This window comes from Chenopodium quinoa, unplaced genomic scaffold (genome assembly GCF_001683475.1).
Source record: "Chenopodium quinoa cultivar QQ74 unplaced genomic scaffold, ASM168347v1, whole genome shotgun sequence".
NCBI classification, from domain to species: Eukaryota; Viridiplantae; Streptophyta; class Magnoliopsida; order Caryophyllales; family Amaranthaceae; genus Chenopodium; species Chenopodium quinoa.
The window spans coordinates 939,087-960,421 of record NW_018744874.1 but is presented as its reverse complement, the minus strand read 5'-3'; the positions used below and the strand labels follow the sequence as shown (position 1 = coordinate 960,421).

Genomic DNA, 21,335 nt, shown 5'->3' with positions numbered 1-21,335 from the left:
CGGAAATTTTCATTTCCATGCGAAAGAAAAAGTCAAAAATTTCAAAATTGAAGGCTAATATCCACGTTTATTGAGAAATTTTGGAGGATTTGGAGCCCGGTGTCGAAAAGTCTTGAAATTCTAAGGGATACATTTCGAGGTCATTTATTGCCGTTTGGAACCATATATGACCATTATTTGTTATCATAAATGGTCGTGCAGGCTTAAATTAATGAAATCGGTGCAAGTTGTAAACCGGTAAATTGGTTTTTGAAAGGCAAATTGGATGGTTTCACCAATCCAATTGGACTCCCGGAGGGTATTAAGGACCATGGTAAACATTTCGGCAATTTTTATTTCCGGGCGTTAAAAAATCAAAAAATTTCAAAATTGAAGGCTAATATCCACGCTTTTTGAGAAATTTGGAGGTTTCGAGGCTCGGTGTAGAAAAGTATTAATATTTTAACAGATACATCTCGAGGGTCATATAATGTCGTTTGGAACCATATATGATCATTATATGATGTCATAAATGTTCATAGTAGGCTTGAGTTAATGAAATCCGTGCAAGTTGTAAACCGGTAATTAAATTGGCCGTTTAAAGGCAAATTGGATGGTTCCACCAACCCAATTGTACTCCCGGAGGGTATTAGGGACCATGGTAAACATTTTGACAATTTTTATTTGCGGGCGAAAAAAAGTAAAAAAATTCCAAAATTGAAGGCTAATATCCACGCTTTTTGAGAAATTTTGGAGGTTTCGAGGCCCGATATCGAAAAGCCTTTAGATTTTAGGTATAGATCTCGGGGTCATATAATGCCGATTGAACCATAAATGATCATTATATGTTGTCATAAATGTTCATTTAATGAAATCCGTGTAAGTTGTAAACCGGTAAATTGGACGTTTAAAGGCAAATTGGATGGTTCCACCCACCCAATTGGACTCCCAGAGGGTAATAGAGACCATGGTAAAAATTTCGGCGATTTTTATTTCTGGGCGAAAAAAGTCAAAAAAATTCCAAAATTGAAAGCTAATATCCACGCTTTTTGAGAAATTTTGGAGGTTTCGAGGCCCGGTGTCGAAAAGTTTTGAGATTTTAGGGGATAGATATCAGGCTCATGTAATGGCGTTTGGAACCATATATGATCATTATATGTTGTCATAAATGTTTGTGGTAGGCTTGAATTAATGATATCAGTGCAAGGTGTAAATCGGTAAATTGGTCGTTTATAGGCAAATTGGATGGTTCCACCTAACCAATTGGACTCCCAGAGGATATTAGGGATCATGGCAATCATTTCGGCAAATTTTATTTTCGGGCAAAAAAAAATCCAAAATTGAAGGCTAATATCCACACTTTTTGAGAAATTTTAGAGGTTTTGGATCCCGATGTCGAAAAGTTTTGAAATTCTAGGGGATATATCTCGGGGTCATATAATTCCGTTTAGAACCATAAATGATCATTATTATATGTTGTCATTGTTCGTGGTAGGCTTGAGTTAATGAAATCGTTGAAAGTTGTAAACCGGTAAATTGGCTTTTTAACTTCAAATTGGTTGGTTCCACCTAACCAATTGGACTCCCAGGGGATATTAGGGACCATGGTAAACATTTCGGCAATTTTTTTTTGGGCGAAAAAAGTCAAAAAATTCCAAAAATTGAAATCCACGCTTTTTTTTGTGAAATTTGGGATGTTTTGTGACCGGTGTCGAAAAAGTTTTGAGATTTAAGAGGATACATCTCGGGGTCATATAATGTCGTTTGAAACCATATATGATCATTATATGTTGTGATAAATGTTCGTAGTAGGCTTGAGTTACTTTAATCGGTGCAATTTGTAAAACGGTAAATTGGTCGTTTAAAGGCAAATATGATGGTTCCATCCACTTAATAGGACTCCCGAAGGATATTAGGGACCATGGTAAATATTTTGACAATTTTTATTTAATTTGCGGGCGAATAAAAGTAAAAAAAATTCCAAAATTGAAATTTTGGAGGTTTTGAGAAATTTTTGAGGTTTTGGGGCCCGGTGTCGAAAAGCTTTTAGATTTTAGGGGATACATCTCGGGGTCATATAATGCCGTTTGAAACCATAAATGATCAATATATGTTGTCATGAATGTTCATGGAAGCCTTGATTTAATGAAATCGTTGTAAGTTATAAACCGGTAAATTGACCGTTTAAAGGCAAATTGGTTGGTTCCACCCACCTAATTGGACTCCCGGAGGGTAATAGAGACCATGGTAAAAATTTCGGCAATTTTTATTTTCGGGCGAAAAAAGTTAAAAAATTCAAAAATTGAAGGCTATTATCCACGCTTTTTGAGAAATTTTGGAGTCTTTGGGGCCCAATGCCGAAAAGTATTTAAATTCTAGGGAATACATCTCGGGGTCATATAATGTCGTTTTTATATGATCATTATTTGTTGTCATAAATGTTTTTGGTAGGCTTGAATTAATGAAATCGGTGTAAGTTGTAAACCGGTAAATTGGTCGTTTAAAGGCAAATTGGATGGTTTCACCCACCCAACTGGACTCTCGAAAATTTTCATATCCGGGCGAAAAAAAGTCAAAAAATTCCAAAATTGAAGGCTAATATCCACGCTTTTTGAGAAATTTCGCATGGTTCGGGGCCCGGTGTTGAAAAGCATTGAGATTTTAGGGGATACATCTCGGTTCATATAATGCTGTTTGGATCCATATATGATCATTATGTGTTGTCATAAATGTTCGTGGTAAGTTAAAGTTAATGAAATTGGTGCAAGTTGTAAACCGATAAATTAGTCGTTTAAAGGCCAATTGGATGGTTCCACCCAGCCAATTGGACTTCTGGATTATATTAGGGACCATGGTAAACATTTCGGTAATTTTTTATTTTCGGGTGTAAAAAAGTCAAAAAAATTCCAAAATTGAAGACTAATATCCACGCTTTTTGAGAAATTTTGGAGGTTTCGGGTAGAGCTGTCTATTCGGGTAAACGAGTTGGGTTTGGGTCGGTAAGAGTGGGTCGGGTCAACTCGGGTTGGGTCAATTCAGATTAAATCCATAAACTCTGCGAGTTAGGTTTGGGTTAGGTCATGCTTGTGTCGGGTCATGTCGGGTCATACTTCTTATCGGGTTTTGGTCGGGTTTAGGTTGGGTTAATAACAGGTCGGGTTACCTTCGGTCGTGTTAACAATTGGTCAGGATTGATTCGAGTTTTCACGGATTAAAACGGGTTAAGGTAATTCTCGAGTTCGAGTTGGGTTCGGTTTAAGTCAATAATTTGCGGGTTAGAATCAGGTCGGTTCATTCTCGGGTTTGAGTCGGGTTCGTTTCAAGTCAATAATTTGCGTGTTATAATCAGGTCGGGTAATTTTCAAGTCGGGTCATTCTCGGGTTCAACTCGGGTTCGGTTCAAGTCAATAATTTGCGGGTTATAATCAGGTTAGGTCATTTCCAAGTCGGGTCATTCTCGGATTCAAGTCGGGTTATGTTCAAGTCAATAATTTGCAGGTTACAAGTAGGTCAGATCATTTCCATGTCAGGTCATATTCGGGTTCAACTTACTATAAATAGATTATTACCATTTTTATCAAGCTAATTATTTCCTTTGACTATAATATATATATGGCAATATACTAGGGAACTATAGTCTATAATTTAAGAAGATAATTATCTCCTTTGACCATACAACAAATATATATATTATATTTAACTCTTAAATTTGAGGATGATGCTCCTTTCTTTTGCTGCTTGGACCGACTTGGTCTCCCTAGACAAAATGCTTTGATCAACAATAATAAGTTGATCTAAATTGCATTTAAGGTGATTTGAAATCGGGCCAGGAACAATTTAGGTTGGGTTAATAACAAGTCGTGTTGATTTTGAGTCGGGTTAGTAACAAATCGGGTTGAATTTTTGGGTCGGGTTAGTAATAGGTCTGTTAAAATTCGGGTCGGGTAAATAACAAGTCGAGTTGATTTCGGGTCGGGTTAGTAACAAGTTGGGTTAAATTCGGGTCGGGTTAGGAACGGGTAGGGTTGAATTCAGGTCAGGTTAGTAACAAGTCGGGTTAAATTCGGGTTTTGACGGTTAAAACGGGTTTGGGTCAATTTCGGTTCAAGTCGGGTTCGGTTCAGGTCAATAATTTACGAGTTACATTCGGGTCGGGTCATCTCTAAGTCAGTTCATGTTCGAGTTCGAGTCTCATATACTCGGGTCAACTTGGGTCTAGGGTTGGTTTCAGGTCAGGTCAAGCCGAGTTTAGGTCCCCATTTTTTCGGGTTCAGATGGGTCGGTTAATAATGGGGTTTGAGTCGGTATTTCGGGTCGGGTCAACTTTTGAGAGCTCTAGTGAATAGTAACCCCGTTATGCGCGCATCTGAATCCGTTATTTTTACTGACTTGGCAGCAGGTCACACGGTGTGGGCTGCTGCACCAAAAAAGCTTTGCCTAAAGATATTACTCATCAAATCATATCTTAACATGATATTGTCATCACCAACAAAGTTCTTATTTGATTTTTCTTGATTTGTATTTTTTTTTTTTGCAATTCTTCAATCTTAATTGTTACAGTTATTAAAGATGTTTGGAAACAAGGAGATGGATCTATACAGATATGATTAACTCCAATCTGAAGTTTTTCAACTCTAGTTTGATTTTGTCTTACAAGTACTTTTTAAGAATAGTAATAAGTTCTAAAAATAAAATGAATAAAAACATAGTCTAAATAGTTTTGTTTTACTGATAAATGTTTGTTTAGGAATTTTGCTTGTCATTTTTAGTCAAACAATCAAAATCTGTTCACAATTATCTGCAATCGTTTCATGCTAGGTAGGTCGGTTGGTTTTTTGCTTGACAAAAGAAGAAAGCAATATATTGATGTGACAAAAGCTTAAGAATCCACATAAATTTTATTTGACTCTTAAAAATTAGGTACAAACAAATGAAATTAAAGCATGTTCAGCACAAAAATTTAAATGCAGTAACAAACAATGATAAGATACTAAGCCTTGTACATGTAAAAACAGCCAACAAATGTACAAGCCACAGAAGAATTCAAGCAGATTAGAGAATGTTGACTATCAGAAACCAAACTGGATAGACCAGCAAAAGGATTATGCCTACGGTGTTTGATACCCCGTTAGCCCTTGTGAAGGAGTTCCTAAACCCTCCTGATGCTCGAATGTGTTCTTGCAGCAAGTAACACCCAATCGCCAAACATATTCCTGCGCCAATCCAACCACCACGGACATAGGATGCTAACAAACTCGGAGCTACCACTATGATGAGAATGACAGAACCTGGCAGCTCCAGCCAATCTGCAACAACAAAGATGTGAAGGTGTTTTAGCTAGGGATCATGTTGGATATCCACATAAGCAAAGTAGAACTCGCAGTTCATGCTTCAATCAGCTCAATTAAAAGCTAAATAACAAACAGGACACTGATGGTACAAGCAGCACCGCCAAACTATTTATTAACGAGGGAGTAAACATCTTCAGCCAGTAACCATCAAGTTCCTACATAACTACTTGGATTTAGCGATTTTCCACTACTTGATTACATTGCATCCTGATCTATGTCCGTTTTGCTTCCTAGAAGAGCGCTCTATTTCTCTTCAAAAACTACCAGTTCTAAAATGGCTCTAGCAAAAAAGGTTAAAACAGATGCCAAACAAGTAGGAAAATAGAAATGCAGAATACAGCAACATAAACTTCAGATCCTATCTACATGTAGCCGAATGCAATGAGAAAAATATTCTCAAATCTAACACAAGTGAATGTCTACAAGGAGATGTGGAGGAAAGGCAAATTTTAGATACTAGTCATCTCCCCGAAACTAATTATTTATCCGAACAAGCAATGTAGACTCTCTGAGGCCACCAGGTATCAAGGAGGTAGTGTAAACATAAGAGTAAAATTCTTTCTAACAATGCTGAGACTTTCCAACAAACTTTAATAAAGGTCTAACGAGCATGGCTTGTAAGGACTTTGTTATGATTTGGTAGCTGTCTTTGAGGAACCTTTCCAAAGTTTTTTTTGAGATTATCTGCGGACTTTACAAAGGCCAAAAGTTTGCCGGCCATCCATGAATTCAATAGTATAAATTCTTAGGTTGAAGGTACTCCTTAACAGTTATCTTTTTAATCAACAAAACAAATAGGAAAATCTGATGTCAAACTAACACAGTCAAGTAGATGCATACCAGGGAAGCGTTGTGGAAAGAAAACACGCAATATGACAGTGACGAAAGCAATCCACATTCCAATCTCTCCCCTGCATTGTCAATCAAATTGGTGAAAAAGAGATCAAAAGATAGAGACAGCCTTTTAAAACTAGGCTACTGTCCATAAAACTACCTCAGAAAGTTGAACAAAATCCCAGGGAGGCTGAAGAAAATGTAAGGCACTAAGAGTCCGGTTAGGATCTCAGTCTTCCAGTTCGTGCGATCCAAAACCAACAAATAACTGCAACAAGAAATAGAGGGAAAATATCAACTAATGGACACTAGAATGACAAAAACTGCATATAGGATAGTAAAACGAATTGCAGACAGTAGTTTCAATTCGAGCATTAGTTTGATTGCAATTCACAAATACCAGACAAACAAGTATATGTAGAAAGACCAGCACTTGCTTGCAATAGAGTCACACGATTATAGTAATCAATTCAATCCACAGGACTGATTTAAAAACCCAGAGAGCTATTAAAATCTATTGTGGAACGCATCAAGCGCATCTATTACTCTTGTGTTGTCATTGATCATGGATGATTATGCCATCTGAACTTGGCTTACTCTTAACTTCACCTCATAATCTCATATACAAGCCTTAACCTCTTAAGAGCAATGATGTAATTATGTGCAATTCTAAATTGCCTCACATTTTTCTTTCAAATAAAACTATGCAAAAGTTGATAAATTGCTCAATACTAGACAAACAAGTATATGCAGCTAATTTTTCCCTCAAATGCTAATATACTATTCTGATGGTAAAACATCAAATTACTGGTTATGAACTTGAAAGGGACTAAAAGGGAAAATATCAACAACTTGGCCATGATAAAATTTCACAGGCATGAAATTTGACGTTTTACCATCCATCCAGATTTGGCTTCTCACTGTGCACCCAAAAAATGTGATCACGGGTTCAAATTTATGGAAGATTACCCAATACTAATTTACCCCAAAATTAAGAGTATAATTTTCACTAACATCAATCAAGAATCCAATATACTTTTTTTTAAACCAAAAAAAAAAAAAAAAAAAAAAAAAATCAACAATTTGAAAAACAATAGATCAATTAGATGAGCAAAATTGATTACTTCAAATCATCAAATGAAAAAAACCCAGTTGAAAATTCATCAATTCAAACAAACCCATTAATTCAATACAATAGTTTTGCATAAAAAATAGCAACAATTCTAGAGAGAGAAAGAAAGAGTTATACATGGCAGAAAAGGAAGCAATCCATTGAAGAAAAGAGGTGCCAAAACCCAAACCACCAAGCTTGATAACATCAGAAGCAAGCTTTTTAGCAGCATTATGCACCTCCTTCAAATCTGAACTCAATTGATTACTTGGAAATTCATCCTCTGTCTTCATCTTCAAATAATCCATTTGCTTCATTTTTCCTGAAATTCCAAAAAATTGGGGGAAAAGAATAAAACAATTATTAGGGTAATTAAATTTTAAACTACTAAAATTTTGAGTTTTTGTACAAAAAAAAAAAGGGGGAATTTAAATTGTTGCCGACCTGATTGTAGTTGGAAAATTTATGTTGATGTTAAGTCAAAAGAGAAGAATGGATAGATATAGATAGATGTGATTTTACCCAAAATAATTTTTATAGTAAGCTATTTATCTGCATGAAGACAAGATTTACTGTAACTTTTAATCACTTTTTTTTTTATTACAAAAAATAATGGTTCTAATTGGACTGGGACACAATCATGAATCATCCAATTATCCAACTACCCTTGTAGTAAAAGATTTATTCTATTTTGTTGCATTCTGTTTGTATGATTGAACAATCCTATTTTCGGTAGTAATAAGAATAGCCTGCCGACCTGCTCGCTAGTAGGCATGTGATATGTCAAATAGATCGGTCGAGTTTGATTCGGGTCAGATAGACCGGGTCAGATTATTCAGTTGAGAAAGACAGAGTACTTCAGCCCTTTTCCTATCAGATTATTTTCAGCTTAGCTCTTAATTTCTTTCTTTTGTAAAATATTCAGTTTAGTTTAGTACAGTTCAACTCATTTCAGTCAATAGAACAGGCCCTTCGTATATTTGTAACTTTTTTTTTTTTTTTTTTTTTTTTTTTTTTTTTGTATTAATGTCTATTATGAGTAGTTTGAGATTTTGTATTGTTCGGACCTATTTTTCTTCGTGTGTGTAACAATAGACTCACAACTTCATTCAAAATTTACAAATCACACACTAGCCCAAAAATTTACCATTACATGTCGTATTTCAATCAATAATTGGTGATGTTTGCACATTTGATGATTATCAAATACAAGGATTTTCCTATGCTTCAATAATTATAGTCGGTGAATGAGATGAGGACGAAATAAAAATTGAGACAACAGATAAATTCGTGAGTAAAACTGTTCAAAAAAGAGTTGAGATGAGCATGTGAGAATAATTTGCATAATTTTAGGACAAGTATTTCAAAATCTCGGAAAATCTTGTTCAATCTTTGGGTCTCACAAGAATTGGATGGATTTTTGGACAAATTGACTTACAAATTACAATATAATAGTATGATTGACATGGTAACGTGATCGAGTATCTTGTTTAATACGGTGACATTAAGCATTGATAAATAGGTTTGAATATTTGATGGCAAATAATTAATTAGACGAATAGATAAGAATTAAGAAAGGAATGATTATTAATTTATATACAATGACATAAGTGATAGTAATACCAAGCTAAGTGGTGTAATGACAGACAATAGAGTTGCTGGCAATGTGATCCTACACTCATTCATTTCTTTCTAGCACTTTCATTGTCTTTCTACCAATTTGATTGGGACACGTGTCCTACGTCTTGTGGAATTGCAGGCACGTATCTAAAATTATGACTCAGCCACTCTTCAATGGATCTTTATCAATGTATCTTGAAGTTGATATTGATATTTTATTTTGTTTATCACTTTAAGAAGAGTTTGCAGTGACGATGGAACTGGGACGTGTTGGACCCCACGTATCTTGTGTTTGGAATTTGGATAGGCCACTGACCACTGTGGCCCGAAATATTTTCGATTTAGATTTTAATTTGTATAGATATAATAATTAGACATGACCCAAGTTTCTCGATCTTATCAAATTCGATCCGAAAATCTGAATAGACACCCCTACGTGTCATGCTAATTGAAGTTTTCAAAAGGGTGATCCAAATACAACCTAATTAGAGATTGCAATGGGACGGGTTAAATATGGAAGATGGTACCTCCATATTCATCCCTGTCTAAAAATCTTATACCCATCTTCGCCCCACCACCCATGGGCTGTGGTTTGTACAATACCCATATCCATACCCATCCCGTCAGGTACAAGCTAATATCCATCCCCGACCATTCCACAACCCATTTAGATATCCATACCCACCTTAGACCTGCTCCAACCCGCTACCATAATGCCATATTATATCACAATAATATGAAGAATTATCTTTTCTAACAAATCCCTTTTTATATCTACTTTGGCGAAATTCATATAGCGTTAATGTAATTAATTTAATATTTTATTTTTATATATTAGTTTAGTATCTAAATTCTAGACTCTTCCAAGTTTATTTCAAGTTTTCAACCTTTGCAAAAAGTATAACGTGGATATGAGATAGGGGATGGGGCGAATTACTCTAAAATTCATACCCCACTCCATCATTCGTAACGGGTACACTTTTTATACCCATCTCCGTCCAATCACTAGACAAATCCCATTTAACCTGACCCACTGTCATCCTTAGACTCAAGACAACATGCCTTTTTGTGTTGGGTTGTATTGCACTGTGATTGTGTGATCAAGCGAGAAGTAATGACTTGACAGTAAGAGTGTTTAGTATATAAATATCATTTGTCAAAATATATATGGTTCATTGTACAAAAAAAAATAAAAAATAAAAAATAAAATTACACGGTACAATTTATAATTTTTTTATGATGGACACACGGGACAATTTTCCTACTTCATCCGTTTTTATTTACTAAAATAAAGAGGACTCATATGTTGGGAGAGAGATAAAAAATAACTTTTTTTTCGAGGAATTAAAAAACTACCTTATTAAAAGTGATGCATCTAATAAAACTTTCATTTATAAAAAGGGATGTATCAAAATTCTTATGATGACCTTTTCTCCTTAAAAAAAAAAAAAAAAAAAAAAAAAGCATAACTCATAAGCAGCCCAGCCCAGTCAAAAATTGCTCTGGTTTGGGTTAGATTTTTTGGGCCTGACTTCGAGTGGTGCTGTATTATTTTGAAAAAAAAAAAAAAAAAACTACATATTCTATTGTTGGGGTTTGTAGGCTTGATTCCATTCTCAAACACCTTTTTCAATAGGTCGAATGAGCATCAACTATCTTCAGCAAGTTTATTTTTATTGTACGTATTATGTAGTTATGAGCTTATGAATACATTAGTTTTTCACTTGCTCTCTTAGCAAGTCTTATTCTTAAATTTAAACATGTTACATGTCGATCTACATTATTTATTGGCTCATGAGTTATGCCCTTATTTTGCATGACATGGTAATCTATGAATCACACATAACTTCACATTGACGATTATCAAACCATAAAATGTATCCATAATATGTTTAAGTAATACAATATCGACTCTCCCCAATATCAAGCGCTTGTCGTGGCTTTCTTCAAGGACAAGAAAGTCACGGTGGTGTCCGACAACAAGGTGCCAATTTCAACTGAAAATGTGTCATATCGCAAGAAGAATTCCACTAAAAAAAACCTAGACAAGAGCTCCACTAAATTCTTACCAGGGCATTGCTTATTATCCATTGTCGGATCATCGATTCCCCTCCCATTCGACCATAACACATACTTCAACAATTTTTCTCCTTTCTCCCCGACAAATCTATTCCCTATAAATTTATCGGGGTTGTGAAATATCTTCGGATCTTTGGTAGCAAAGGGTTGATATCCAAAGATCATCTCCCCTTTCTTAATCTTGAACGCAGCATCATGGCTATGAATCATCAAATCATCCTTAGCCAAACCATATTGGTACAGCACAGGAGGTTCAATCCTTAGAGCCTCATAGACCACTGACTTGGTCAAGGTCATTTTGTTGATGGCATTCAAAGTGACTCCACCCTCGCATCTTACAGCGGCTCTGATCTCCTTAGCCAGCTCGCGGTGTAGGGTCTCACCTCCAGATGCAACCCATTTGATGAATAACGGAAACCACCTTAAAAACCCACCAAATGCATTAAATCCAGCTATGAAAACCAGGTTATGGCATGCTTCTTCTCTACTTATACCAAAACTTTCTGCTTTGTCCAAGTATGATGTCGCCGAGGAGTAAAATGCATCATACAACCTCTTGTAATCACCTTTCACCAAGAAAAATGGTAACCTAATAGAATGTAGTATGAAATCATCAATAGGGATTAACAACTTGGATAAGCCCAATGTTTTCAAGGGTGCTAATTGGCAAATTAACCACTTTTTGAACATGCTAGGTCCCTTGGACTCCAGCTTGGTATCCAAAGGGCTCTTGCCATCACAAAACAATCTAAAAACAAACTCAAGCGATACAACATCGTTTGGCGGCCCAAACTCTGCCCGGCCTTTGCCCCTCAATTGATCCTCTAGCTCATCGAACATGCCTTTTAGACAACTTTTATAGAGAGGGACGATCTCCTCATGCTTTGAGGTGAGGAAAGAAAGTAATAAGGACTTAAGAGAGGCATGCGCAGGCTCACTTGGGTCCAAGTAGGCACACACGCGGTAACCTCCAGTGAAGGAGGTGGAAGGCATGTAGGTTCCTGTCAACACATCGCGTTTTTCAACCTTAAAGGTATCAAAGAGGACAGGGAAACTGTTGCCATCTAGAAGAACAATAACTCGCGAGTCATGGGAGATCCAAGGACCGGGAGGCATGTTAACTCTAAAGACCGTGGAGTTGTATTTTTCCATTCGAGACCTAAAGAATTGGTCTTCTCCTTGAACATAAAAGTAGTCCCACCGATCCTTAATGGCTCCAAAGAAGGGCAGACCATAACTTCCAGGGATTTCACGAAGAGGAAGGTCCGACAATAATGGTGGTGATGAGAGCTTGTAGTCGCTCTTATTTTTTAGATGTGATGAGGAAACACAAGGAGAAGACATTGTTGAGATGCTGAGGAGGGTGCTAGGTATGTTCAAATATAGTCATCTCCAGTATAATATAGAATACAACACATTTAAGCTAATTAGTTGCCAATATACATAGTCTTAATGCATAATATCGTTCAAATCACATTGAAGGGACAATAAAACGATTACATTGCTTAAAGGAAGAACTATATGAAGTGTAAGGTGACGAGTGTTTCCGTAAGACATAAAATCAGAAACTTGCTACCTACCTTTAAAGAAAATTAAAAGTTTTCAACAAGTATCATTTATGTATGTAGAAAATGCAAGTGTTTAATTAAGTTGTATTATGTGACAGGTGCTTGTTGATCATGGTTTAGGCTCCATACATGAGTACATGACCCTCTTTAATTATTTCGAGGGAGCATAAATTTGTTTCCTAATTCCTGTTTCCTAATTCCTGAAGAATTCGGTTTCTGATTGTGTAATTGCTCAAATGTTAAACCTATATTTACTTTTCAAATAATCCGAGCTGAATAATATAATTTGTGAATTTGGGTGAATCCAAGTGTATGATTTTGTTTATAAGAAAGTTATCAACTTAATAAATGGGTGCATCTAAGTCTAGATGTAGTCAGGTGTATGATTGAGGGTTTAATAATTAATTCTTCTTGTTATGATAAAAAAAAATAAAAAATAAAAAAATAAAAATGTTGAATGGAAAACTAAAAAGAGAATTACAATTGATTAGTGTGTAATTGTGTATGAGCTACCCTCTAAATCCTCAAAGTTCAAGTTTATAACGGTGTATAGCTAGTATAAAGATACATTAAGAAGACGTACCTAAAAACGAACCTCACATCATCATTAAATCAACCATCAACTTCAAACACCTATCAAAATGCGGGAAACGTTACATGATAAATCAAACAAAATCAACCACAACTCAAGCAGAACTGATATCCACCATTAGAGAGCATCCCTATCTACAAGGACAACTTGTGGATCAACTCACCTATACTTCATACCAAACCCTTGAAAAGTGGAGAGGAAGGACAAGGGAAGGACGAGTCTAGCACATAGACATAACTCCATATTAATTGAAAATAGTACCATTTCATTTCATTTCATAATTATTCAACCAAATCTGAATCACAAACAGAAAAATTATCAAACAGAAAAAGCACCCTTTATTATTATTTCATAATTATAAAATATTACTTTACTTTTTGTGCACACAAATTCATAGATTTTTATAGGCAAAATGTAGTAAACTATCCATACAACTTCACGTAAATAGAACATAATAAATAAATAAATAAAATAAAATAAAATAAATTTGACAGAACAAAATAAACTACTCGTATAATAAGACATCTTAGTTTTTCTCGAATATCAAGTGCTGGTTGCTTTCTTCAAGGACAAGAAAGTCAGAGTGGTTTTAAAAGTATCAACGGAAAATGTATCATACTGCAAGAAAAATTCCACCAGGAAAACTTTGGACATAAGCTCCACCAGATTCTTACCAGGACACTGCTTATCATCTACCGTCGGATTATCAGTCCCTTTTCCATTTGACCATAACACATACTTCAACAGTTTTTCTCCTTCCTCCCCTACGAATCTATTCGCTACAAACTTCTCAGGATCATCAAAGATCTTTGGATCTTTTGTAGCAAACGGCTGGAACCCAAAGATCATCTCCCCTTTCTTAACTTTAAATGAAGCGTCATGGCTTGGGATCACCAAATCATCCTTAGCCCGCCCGTACTGGTATGGTACAGGCGGTTCAATCCTTAGACCCTCGTAAACCACAGACTTGGTTAATGCCATCTTGTTGATGGCATTCAGAGTGACCCCACCCTCAGACTTCACAATGGTCCTGATCTCCTTAGCTAGCTGGCGATGTAGGCTCTCCCCAGCTGATGCAACCCATTTCATCATTGACGGAAACCATATTGTAAACCCCCCGAATGAATTGAATCCAGCGACGAAAACTAAGTTATGACATGCCTCCTCTCTACTTAAACCAAAACTTTCTGCTTTGTTTAAGAATGATATTGCTGAGGAGTAAAATGCATCATACAGCTTTCTATAATCACCTTTCACCAAGAGAAAAGGTAGTCCAACAGAATGCATTATGAAATCATCGATTGGATCTAATAACTTGGGCAATCCCAATGAACCCACAGGTCCTATTTGGCCAAGTAGCCACTTCTTGAGCATAATAGGCCCATTGGACTCTAATTTGGTGTCTGAAGGACTTTTGCCATCACAAAACAGCTTGAAAACAAACTCAAGAGATAGTACATCATTGAGCTGCTCAAACTCGGCCCGGCCTGTGTCTCTCAGCTGATCCTCAAGACCAGAGAACAGGCCTTTCATACAGCTCTGAAAGAGAGGGATGAACTCCTCATGCTTAGAGGCAAGGAAAGAGAACAGCAGGGCCTTAAGAGATCCATGCTCAGGCTCACTTGGGTCCAAATAGGGGCATACACGATAACCCCCAGTGTAGGAGGTTGAAGGCATGTAAGTTCCAGTAAAAACATCCCGTTTTTCAACCTTGGAATTATCAAAGAGAACTAAAAAGCTTTTGGCATCCAGAAGAACAATAACCCGTGGATCAGGGGATATCCAAGGACCAGGAGGCATGTTAGCTCGAAAAACTGTGGACTTGTAATTATCCATGCGAGACCTGAAAAATTGGTCTCGCCCTTGGAGGTAAAAAAAGTCCCACCGATCTTTTATGGCTCCAAAGAAGGGCGGACCGTAACTTCCAGGGATCTCACGTTGAGGAAGATCCGAGGATGGTGGTGATGAGATAGCAGTAGGGGAAACAAATGGAGATGACATTGTGAGGGAATGGACAAGTTGATACAATTGTAGCAATAGCACATCTATTATATAGCATACATTGGGGATGACCATAATATATGTTTACCATGCATATTGACAATCTTTCTAACCGCTTCAGTACTTTTCTAGGGGATGACCATAATATAAGTTTACCTAATTCACTGGATAGTAATTCCAAATTGGCCAACTACTTGTTGTAACCTTTACCACAATAAAGCACAGAAATTTTATAAAGTTGAAAAGTATTAAAGCCAAGAATGGGTGAGAATGAACCGAAAAGCTGCTAGCAAATGCAACGTAGCTTTCATAGTAGCAAACATGTTAACTACGCATACTTATCTAACACAGAAAAGTCTAAATTTGTAGTTAAGGCCTTCTTCAAACCGTCGCATGTATCAAGACTCTAAGAGCTACTGTAGTTGATATTGACAGTATTTAAAACCTAAAATTAAATATTGAAAACGACATAGTTTGAAGAATTCAACAAACATTTATGAACTGTTATTTATATTTTTCCGATCTTTTTATTTTAGTTAAAGGACCTTATAGGAAGTTAATTGGGGAGCAAGAGTAACAAAGTACGGCATGGTCTAAGATGTTTAGAAATGGTCCCCAACTCCCCATATAATCATATGTACAATGATGCATAGATTAGTCACATGTACTAGAAGGCAAAGTCCCAACAACGTTAAAAGTCCAGTATTCACATAATGCCACAATCAATGCATGATCAGGATTTTGTAAGCAAATCATAATAGAAACCTAAATAAACCAAATTAAATCAACTCCGCAACCCACAGTATATTAATGGAATAAGAAAAACAAAAAAAAAATTATGCATACTATGTTACTTATCAAAAGCAATACATAATTAAACAGAAGCAGAGCTGTAATTAAGGACTAATACTGTACCATACAATTCCAGTTCAACGGTGATTAAGGAAGAGTACCTAAAGAAACAAACTCAGCCGCAGAAGCTTCATATTTTGTGGTCAATTCAACTCCTTCACAGCTGGGATCTTCTGAGTTCTGACTAATGTTTTCATGTACTTGGATTTGTAAACTAATGAACATAGAGTTCAACATGTATTTGATGTCCTATATTTTCCAACTTCAATCAGCCTAGAACATCCACATATCTGCAGGTGGTCCATACACGCTCTTTCATGAAAATGAAGTGATCCATCCGCTATCTTCACCGGCTGTATACAGCAAATAGAGAGTAAGGTTTACAAAAACAATGAGCACGTGGTTCGATAAAAACATAACCTTTACCAGTCAAAAATAGCAAAAAGATCGGTTTGAAACACTTGCAGCTAAATTTTTACCACATATGGAAACTAGCAATAATGAGTTACGAATATTAGTGGTTTATTTTAGAGAAATATAGCAAGTAGATATGTTTAGGTTCTAATAGTCAAGGTGAACAATACATTGATCATTAATGTCATGGTGCTAATAGAGAGTCAGAGGAGGAAGTATATATTACGAGGGCATTCATCTTCATTTTGTTTAAACTTAACGAAAACCGGCAGTCTATTATTTGGCATTTGATTTATTATATTATCTTTCAGTTCTGTTTCTAACCAACCCTACTTTCCCCCAAATGCAAACCCTACTCCATGGTTAAAAGTCCTACTTGAGTAGTAACAAATCATGATTTTTAGGCCACAGACCATTGACACCAGCAAACCCACTGCCATGTCACAAGGAGCATCACATAGGCAGCTCTACAAGTTCATTTCCGCCACTGCTGCCAGCCTGCCACATCCATCATCAATGATACCCAAATATGTGCACTCATCTCACTATCATCACCATCGCCGTCCAATCGTCCATCAGCTAGCCACCATTGAAAAAATTACAGGAAAGCGAGAAATTGAGAATGACAGATAGAGCAGCAGCAGCAGCACAATACATATTCCTTCACTCTCTCTGCCACACTCAGCAAGCAAAACCAAAAAGGGTCAAGTTCAACATTACCATAGCCAAATGTGATGTGTAAATGGCAATGTCATGTAGGGTCAAGCCAGGCCAAATTAGCCAGCAATGAACGAGAGAGAGAGTAGATATTGATCAGAGCATTCCAACAAAACTTAATCACAATTTTCTTGAATAGCCAAGGGACTGTATGGCGTGCATGCCACTCCCAATAAAATTAGGAATTCAATATCCAACTACCCCTCTTGGTAGATCTTAATGATATGCCAATCATTTTTGTACAAATTATCAGTCGAACTCTTGATTTACAAATAAGTAATTTGGCTGAAGAATTGGGAAAAAAAAATAACTAGGAAGTCTGGGAGATTGGAACAGAACTTTGCTCTTGACACTATATCCAGGCATCATCAACGAACCTAGTACACAGAATTCTGTTCATATTCTGAAAATAATAATTTGGCAGAAGAATTCAGGTGACGATTAAAGCAAACAATACTTTAGTCTGGCATTATATTCCAGCTTATGTTGGGAACCTGATACAAAGAGTTCCATTCATATCCAGAACTGGAAGGGGGCAAACCTAAACAGAACAAGTACAGCTTCCTACAAAAATATTTGAACCATCAAACTGGCTTCGACTGCGCAACATGAACAAAAGCAGCGGATAGATGTTTCATTGCCAACGAAATAGCAAACTTTGCATATACCTTTAGTTGCATTGTTATGCAGTCTAAGTTCAGGAAAGAGAAGGATTTTAGGGTTTGGGTAGTTGGCCGAAAAGATAATATCTACGTCTAGATATAACTGCTTGAGCTCCTCACTCCAAAGAAGATGATTATCTAAAAGGAACATTTGATTGGTGATTTGGCGCCAACAATTTGGAAAATCAGTCGCAGAGAAAATAAATTCTAGGAGTATATAAATAGCATCTATGCAAAACTAAAGATGAAAAAAGGGGCAGAGTAGAAAGGATTGGATGTTCCAGAAGAACAAAAGCCATATGCTTCAATTATCAACTTACCAAGAAATTAGTAGCTTGCCAGTCAAGCTTAATATGTTCGCTAGTTACTCTGGTAATACACAGAAAGCACTTAACAAAGTATTACATAATAATGTGAATCATCTTACCATGGCAATCACTAGGGCGCAGCCCAATAATTTTTGCATGCAGCCTCAGTGAGATTACAGAAATGGCATATGTTATCTCCTTCAGAACAGTAACAAAGCTAGCAAGTCGCCTTCAAACCTGACCAGATAAAAAGAGACAACTTGTAGCTCATGGCACAGTAAGCAAAATATTTTAGTATATTGTATAAATAAAAGCACAAAATCTAGTTTATATTTGCAACATAAAAGTTTTTTGTGTGTAATACACAGTTCCAAAGGAAAACACACAGAATAAATATAAGCTATGGAGCAACATCGAATTACGAACTTCTGCAAACTACTATTCCCAAAAGCTAGCCTTGCAATATAAATTCATAAAGATCTTGCATAACCTTCACCTAACGGCAAAAGGATTCACAAATGTACCTTTAAGAAAGAAAATAGTGCAGCAAAGGTGAACTGGCACGATAATCTTCTTTTTCTAGATCATCATCAAAAGGAACAGAATTTTCCTCGACGACATTCCCCTCAGCAACTGTGCTAAAATACTGCCACCACCCTTGAAAAGAAGTGTACTCTTGCAGTCATTTCCATCCAAGCTTTTCACAATCATAATCAGTTCCGTCTGCATTGGTGCTTGAGTGGTAATGTATAGGCATTCCACTGAAAAATCACCAAAATAAATCAAGATACATGCTTCCCCTCGCTCCCGCATTCCAAAAAATTCATATCAATAACAAAAGGCAAAATGGCCAGCTGAACTATTAAGAGTAATTCAGGCACTAGCTCAAAAATTAAGCAGAGAAAGCTACATGGTTGTTATAAGTTGTTTGGAACTTTGATTGCAATTCATGATAGCTGAGCCTATATCCTCTTACTTTGATTAAAACTTTACAAGTTAAAAACCTAAAAAGAAAGGCTAAGATACAATGACATATCGAAATTTTTCCACCGCAAAAAGTCCAAGTTAGAAAGCACAATAACATGCTTCATTCCAGCAGCAACGGAAAAATCGGCAAAATTTTGGGCAACTTGAACCATCATCCCCCACAAGACTTAAATTATCAATATAAGACCTTGTTCTCTTCACCTTAAAATAATTTCAATTCAGTAAAAATAATTTCATTTGAGCATAAATAAGTTGAGAATAAGTTGTGTTCGGCAAAAATAATTTAGTTCAGTTGACAATTGCCAATCTGGGAGTCAAGGACAATTGACAATCATTATTCTATTGGTAGATACAATTTGATTTCATGATACCCAAAAGTAATTGGAGAGCCAAAGAATATCTTGTAACATTAACTCCTTTGAAATCACAAAATAACAGGTGATCCAAATTTGGGCAAGAATGAGTCAGGTTGAGATCAAGAAAGAACTCATCCCCCCACAAAAAAAAATTACTGAAAGTAATATGTTGGACATAACTGAAATAAAGATTCTTGCATTAACTACTTCATTTGCACACTCTCTAGTAAAAGACTAATCGTCCCAAATCCTAATTAATCAAACTTACTGATTGTCCTCAAAAAGACTAATCGCCCTAATTAGATTACGTGTTTGAACTTCTTAAGATATCAAATTGAAGCTCAACCACTTCCCTAACAACACAAACACACTATAACATTCAAAATCAAGGTATAGCATGTAAAAGAATTATAATTTACCTTAACTACTGGATATCTTTGTTCGAAAAAAGTCAATTTACTTGAAAGTTGAAACTGAATCATACACTGCAAACAAGAATACCATCATTAGATAATTCCGAATTCGATCAAGTATAACAAATTAGGATACTAACTCCTTATGAAGGGAAGAAAAGCAAGGCCGGGAAACGGCCCTACCCGTGATATAGTTCCGAATTTGATCAAGTATAACAAACTAGTTCCGAACAAGCTAGTATATCATCAAATTGATATTCTAGTATCTATAACATCGATTACAACATTACCATAAAACTTCTAAAAAGGGCCTAATTTTTGCTAATTTGATGATTTAATAATAACAATTTAAACCCATTACCAACACAATGAGGGATATTCAGATTATCCAAATACCCGATTTTCTATGTACCAGTTGATGATATCAATAAATCTACTGCTAATTGTCCCGCATTTCCTATTAATAAAGCCGGGCAATACAATTCAACCCAGAAATTACCAAAAGAAACGAAATAAAATAAGCATAATTGGTTAGCCTAAAACTACCGGAGTACTAATTAAAATGACCAAATAATCATGAAATTAATGAAAATGTAGAGTAATTAAGTTTAATTGAGCTTACCAGTATAAAAGTGGAGCAGTGAGAGTGAGATTTCTTGCTTTGTTCTACAACAAACTCCATTTTTTTTTTTTCAAGAAATTTGGGGAAGAAGAAGAGCAATACGCTGGGGGTATACTGTATGTCTGTATACGAGAGAGAAAACAAGGCACCAACTTTATACGCAATAGCGCAAGTGCCTGAGGCCCTAACTAACCAAATTGTTACCCGAACATAGTGTTATAAAGTTAGCCAATTGCGATAGATTGATATAAAAGTTAATGTGATGATATATTGGTATAAAAGTTGACAAGTTAGCGACGATCTTTAATCCTTTTTCTTGTTTGAATAAAAAGAGTACATTGTACATACGATTATACTTATTCTTGTTGGAGAATTGTTGAACGTGGATAACCCCCTTGACTACGTGGACAGGTCATAGTTGGGTAGTTACAAGATCGTGGGTGTAGTGGGCATAGTTGGCAGTTATCCTATCTGACTGGGTTGTAGTCAGTGCCTATAAATAGGCCAAGAGTATTTAGTAGATTATTATTCATGTTATGTTAAGTTAAAGTCATTTGGTTAAGATGTCATGATTTAGACAACATATGATTAAGGTAGTACTCCGTTGTATACAATACAACTAATCAAGAGAAAGAAAGAAAGTGGCTGATTTGTTATTAATTACTACATAAGATTTCGGATTTGATCTCTTGTATTAGAATGACAATTACTTTTTTTTTTTTTTTTAATAGCAAAAATATTTCATTAATTAAAAGTCATACAACATTTACAATAGAGATTCGACGTTAACAAATACATAAGATATTGAATCAAATAGAATTTTCCTTCATAAAAACTACTATCGTCGAGTAGATCTTGCACTGCGGAGC

The 21,335-nt window shown here is 35.9% G+C and overlaps 2 protein-coding genes across 3 annotated transcripts; both read right to left on the bottom strand.

Annotated features, from left to right (window-relative positions):
* Positions 1-4,848: 4,848 nt before the first annotated feature.
* On the bottom strand, positions 4,849-7,939 carry LOC110705021 (cold-regulated 413 plasma membrane protein 2-like). The gene is made up of 5 exons (XM_021882839.1): positions 7,720-7,939; positions 7,414-7,597; positions 6,325-6,432; positions 6,171-6,241; positions 4,849-5,285 (listed from the first exon to the last, which is right to left on the bottom strand). Exons 2-5 carry the CDS (start codon positions 7,590-7,592, stop codon positions 5,032-5,034), a joined length of 612 nt encoding a protein of 203 aa, XP_021738531.1. The 5' UTR covers positions 7,593-7,597; positions 7,720-7,939; the 3' UTR covers positions 4,849-5,031.
* A 1,846-nt stretch (positions 7,940-9,785) lies between these two features.
* Positions 9,786-20,726, bottom strand: LOC110705015 (allene oxide synthase 2-like). Of its 2 annotated transcripts, XM_021882835.1 has the most exons (6): positions 20,467-20,726; positions 19,851-19,916; positions 18,613-18,849; positions 18,208-18,325; positions 16,089-16,340; positions 9,786-13,175 (listed from the first exon to the last, which is right to left on the bottom strand). In XM_021882835.1, the coding sequence occupies exon 6, from the start codon at positions 12,316-12,318 to the stop codon at positions 10,819-10,821; it is 1,500 nt and encodes a 499-aa protein (XP_021738527.1). In that variant the 5' UTR covers positions 12,319-13,175; positions 16,089-16,340; positions 18,208-18,325; positions 18,613-18,849; positions 19,851-19,916; positions 20,467-20,726; the 3' UTR covers positions 9,786-10,818. The 2 variants fall into 2 exon arrangements, with proteins under 2 accessions (XP_021738527.1, XP_021738526.1); XM_021882834.1 differs by lacking the exon at positions 9,786-13,175 and having other exon boundaries at positions 13,411-16,340; positions 20,467-20,648.
* Positions 20,727-21,335: the final 609 nt, after the last annotated feature.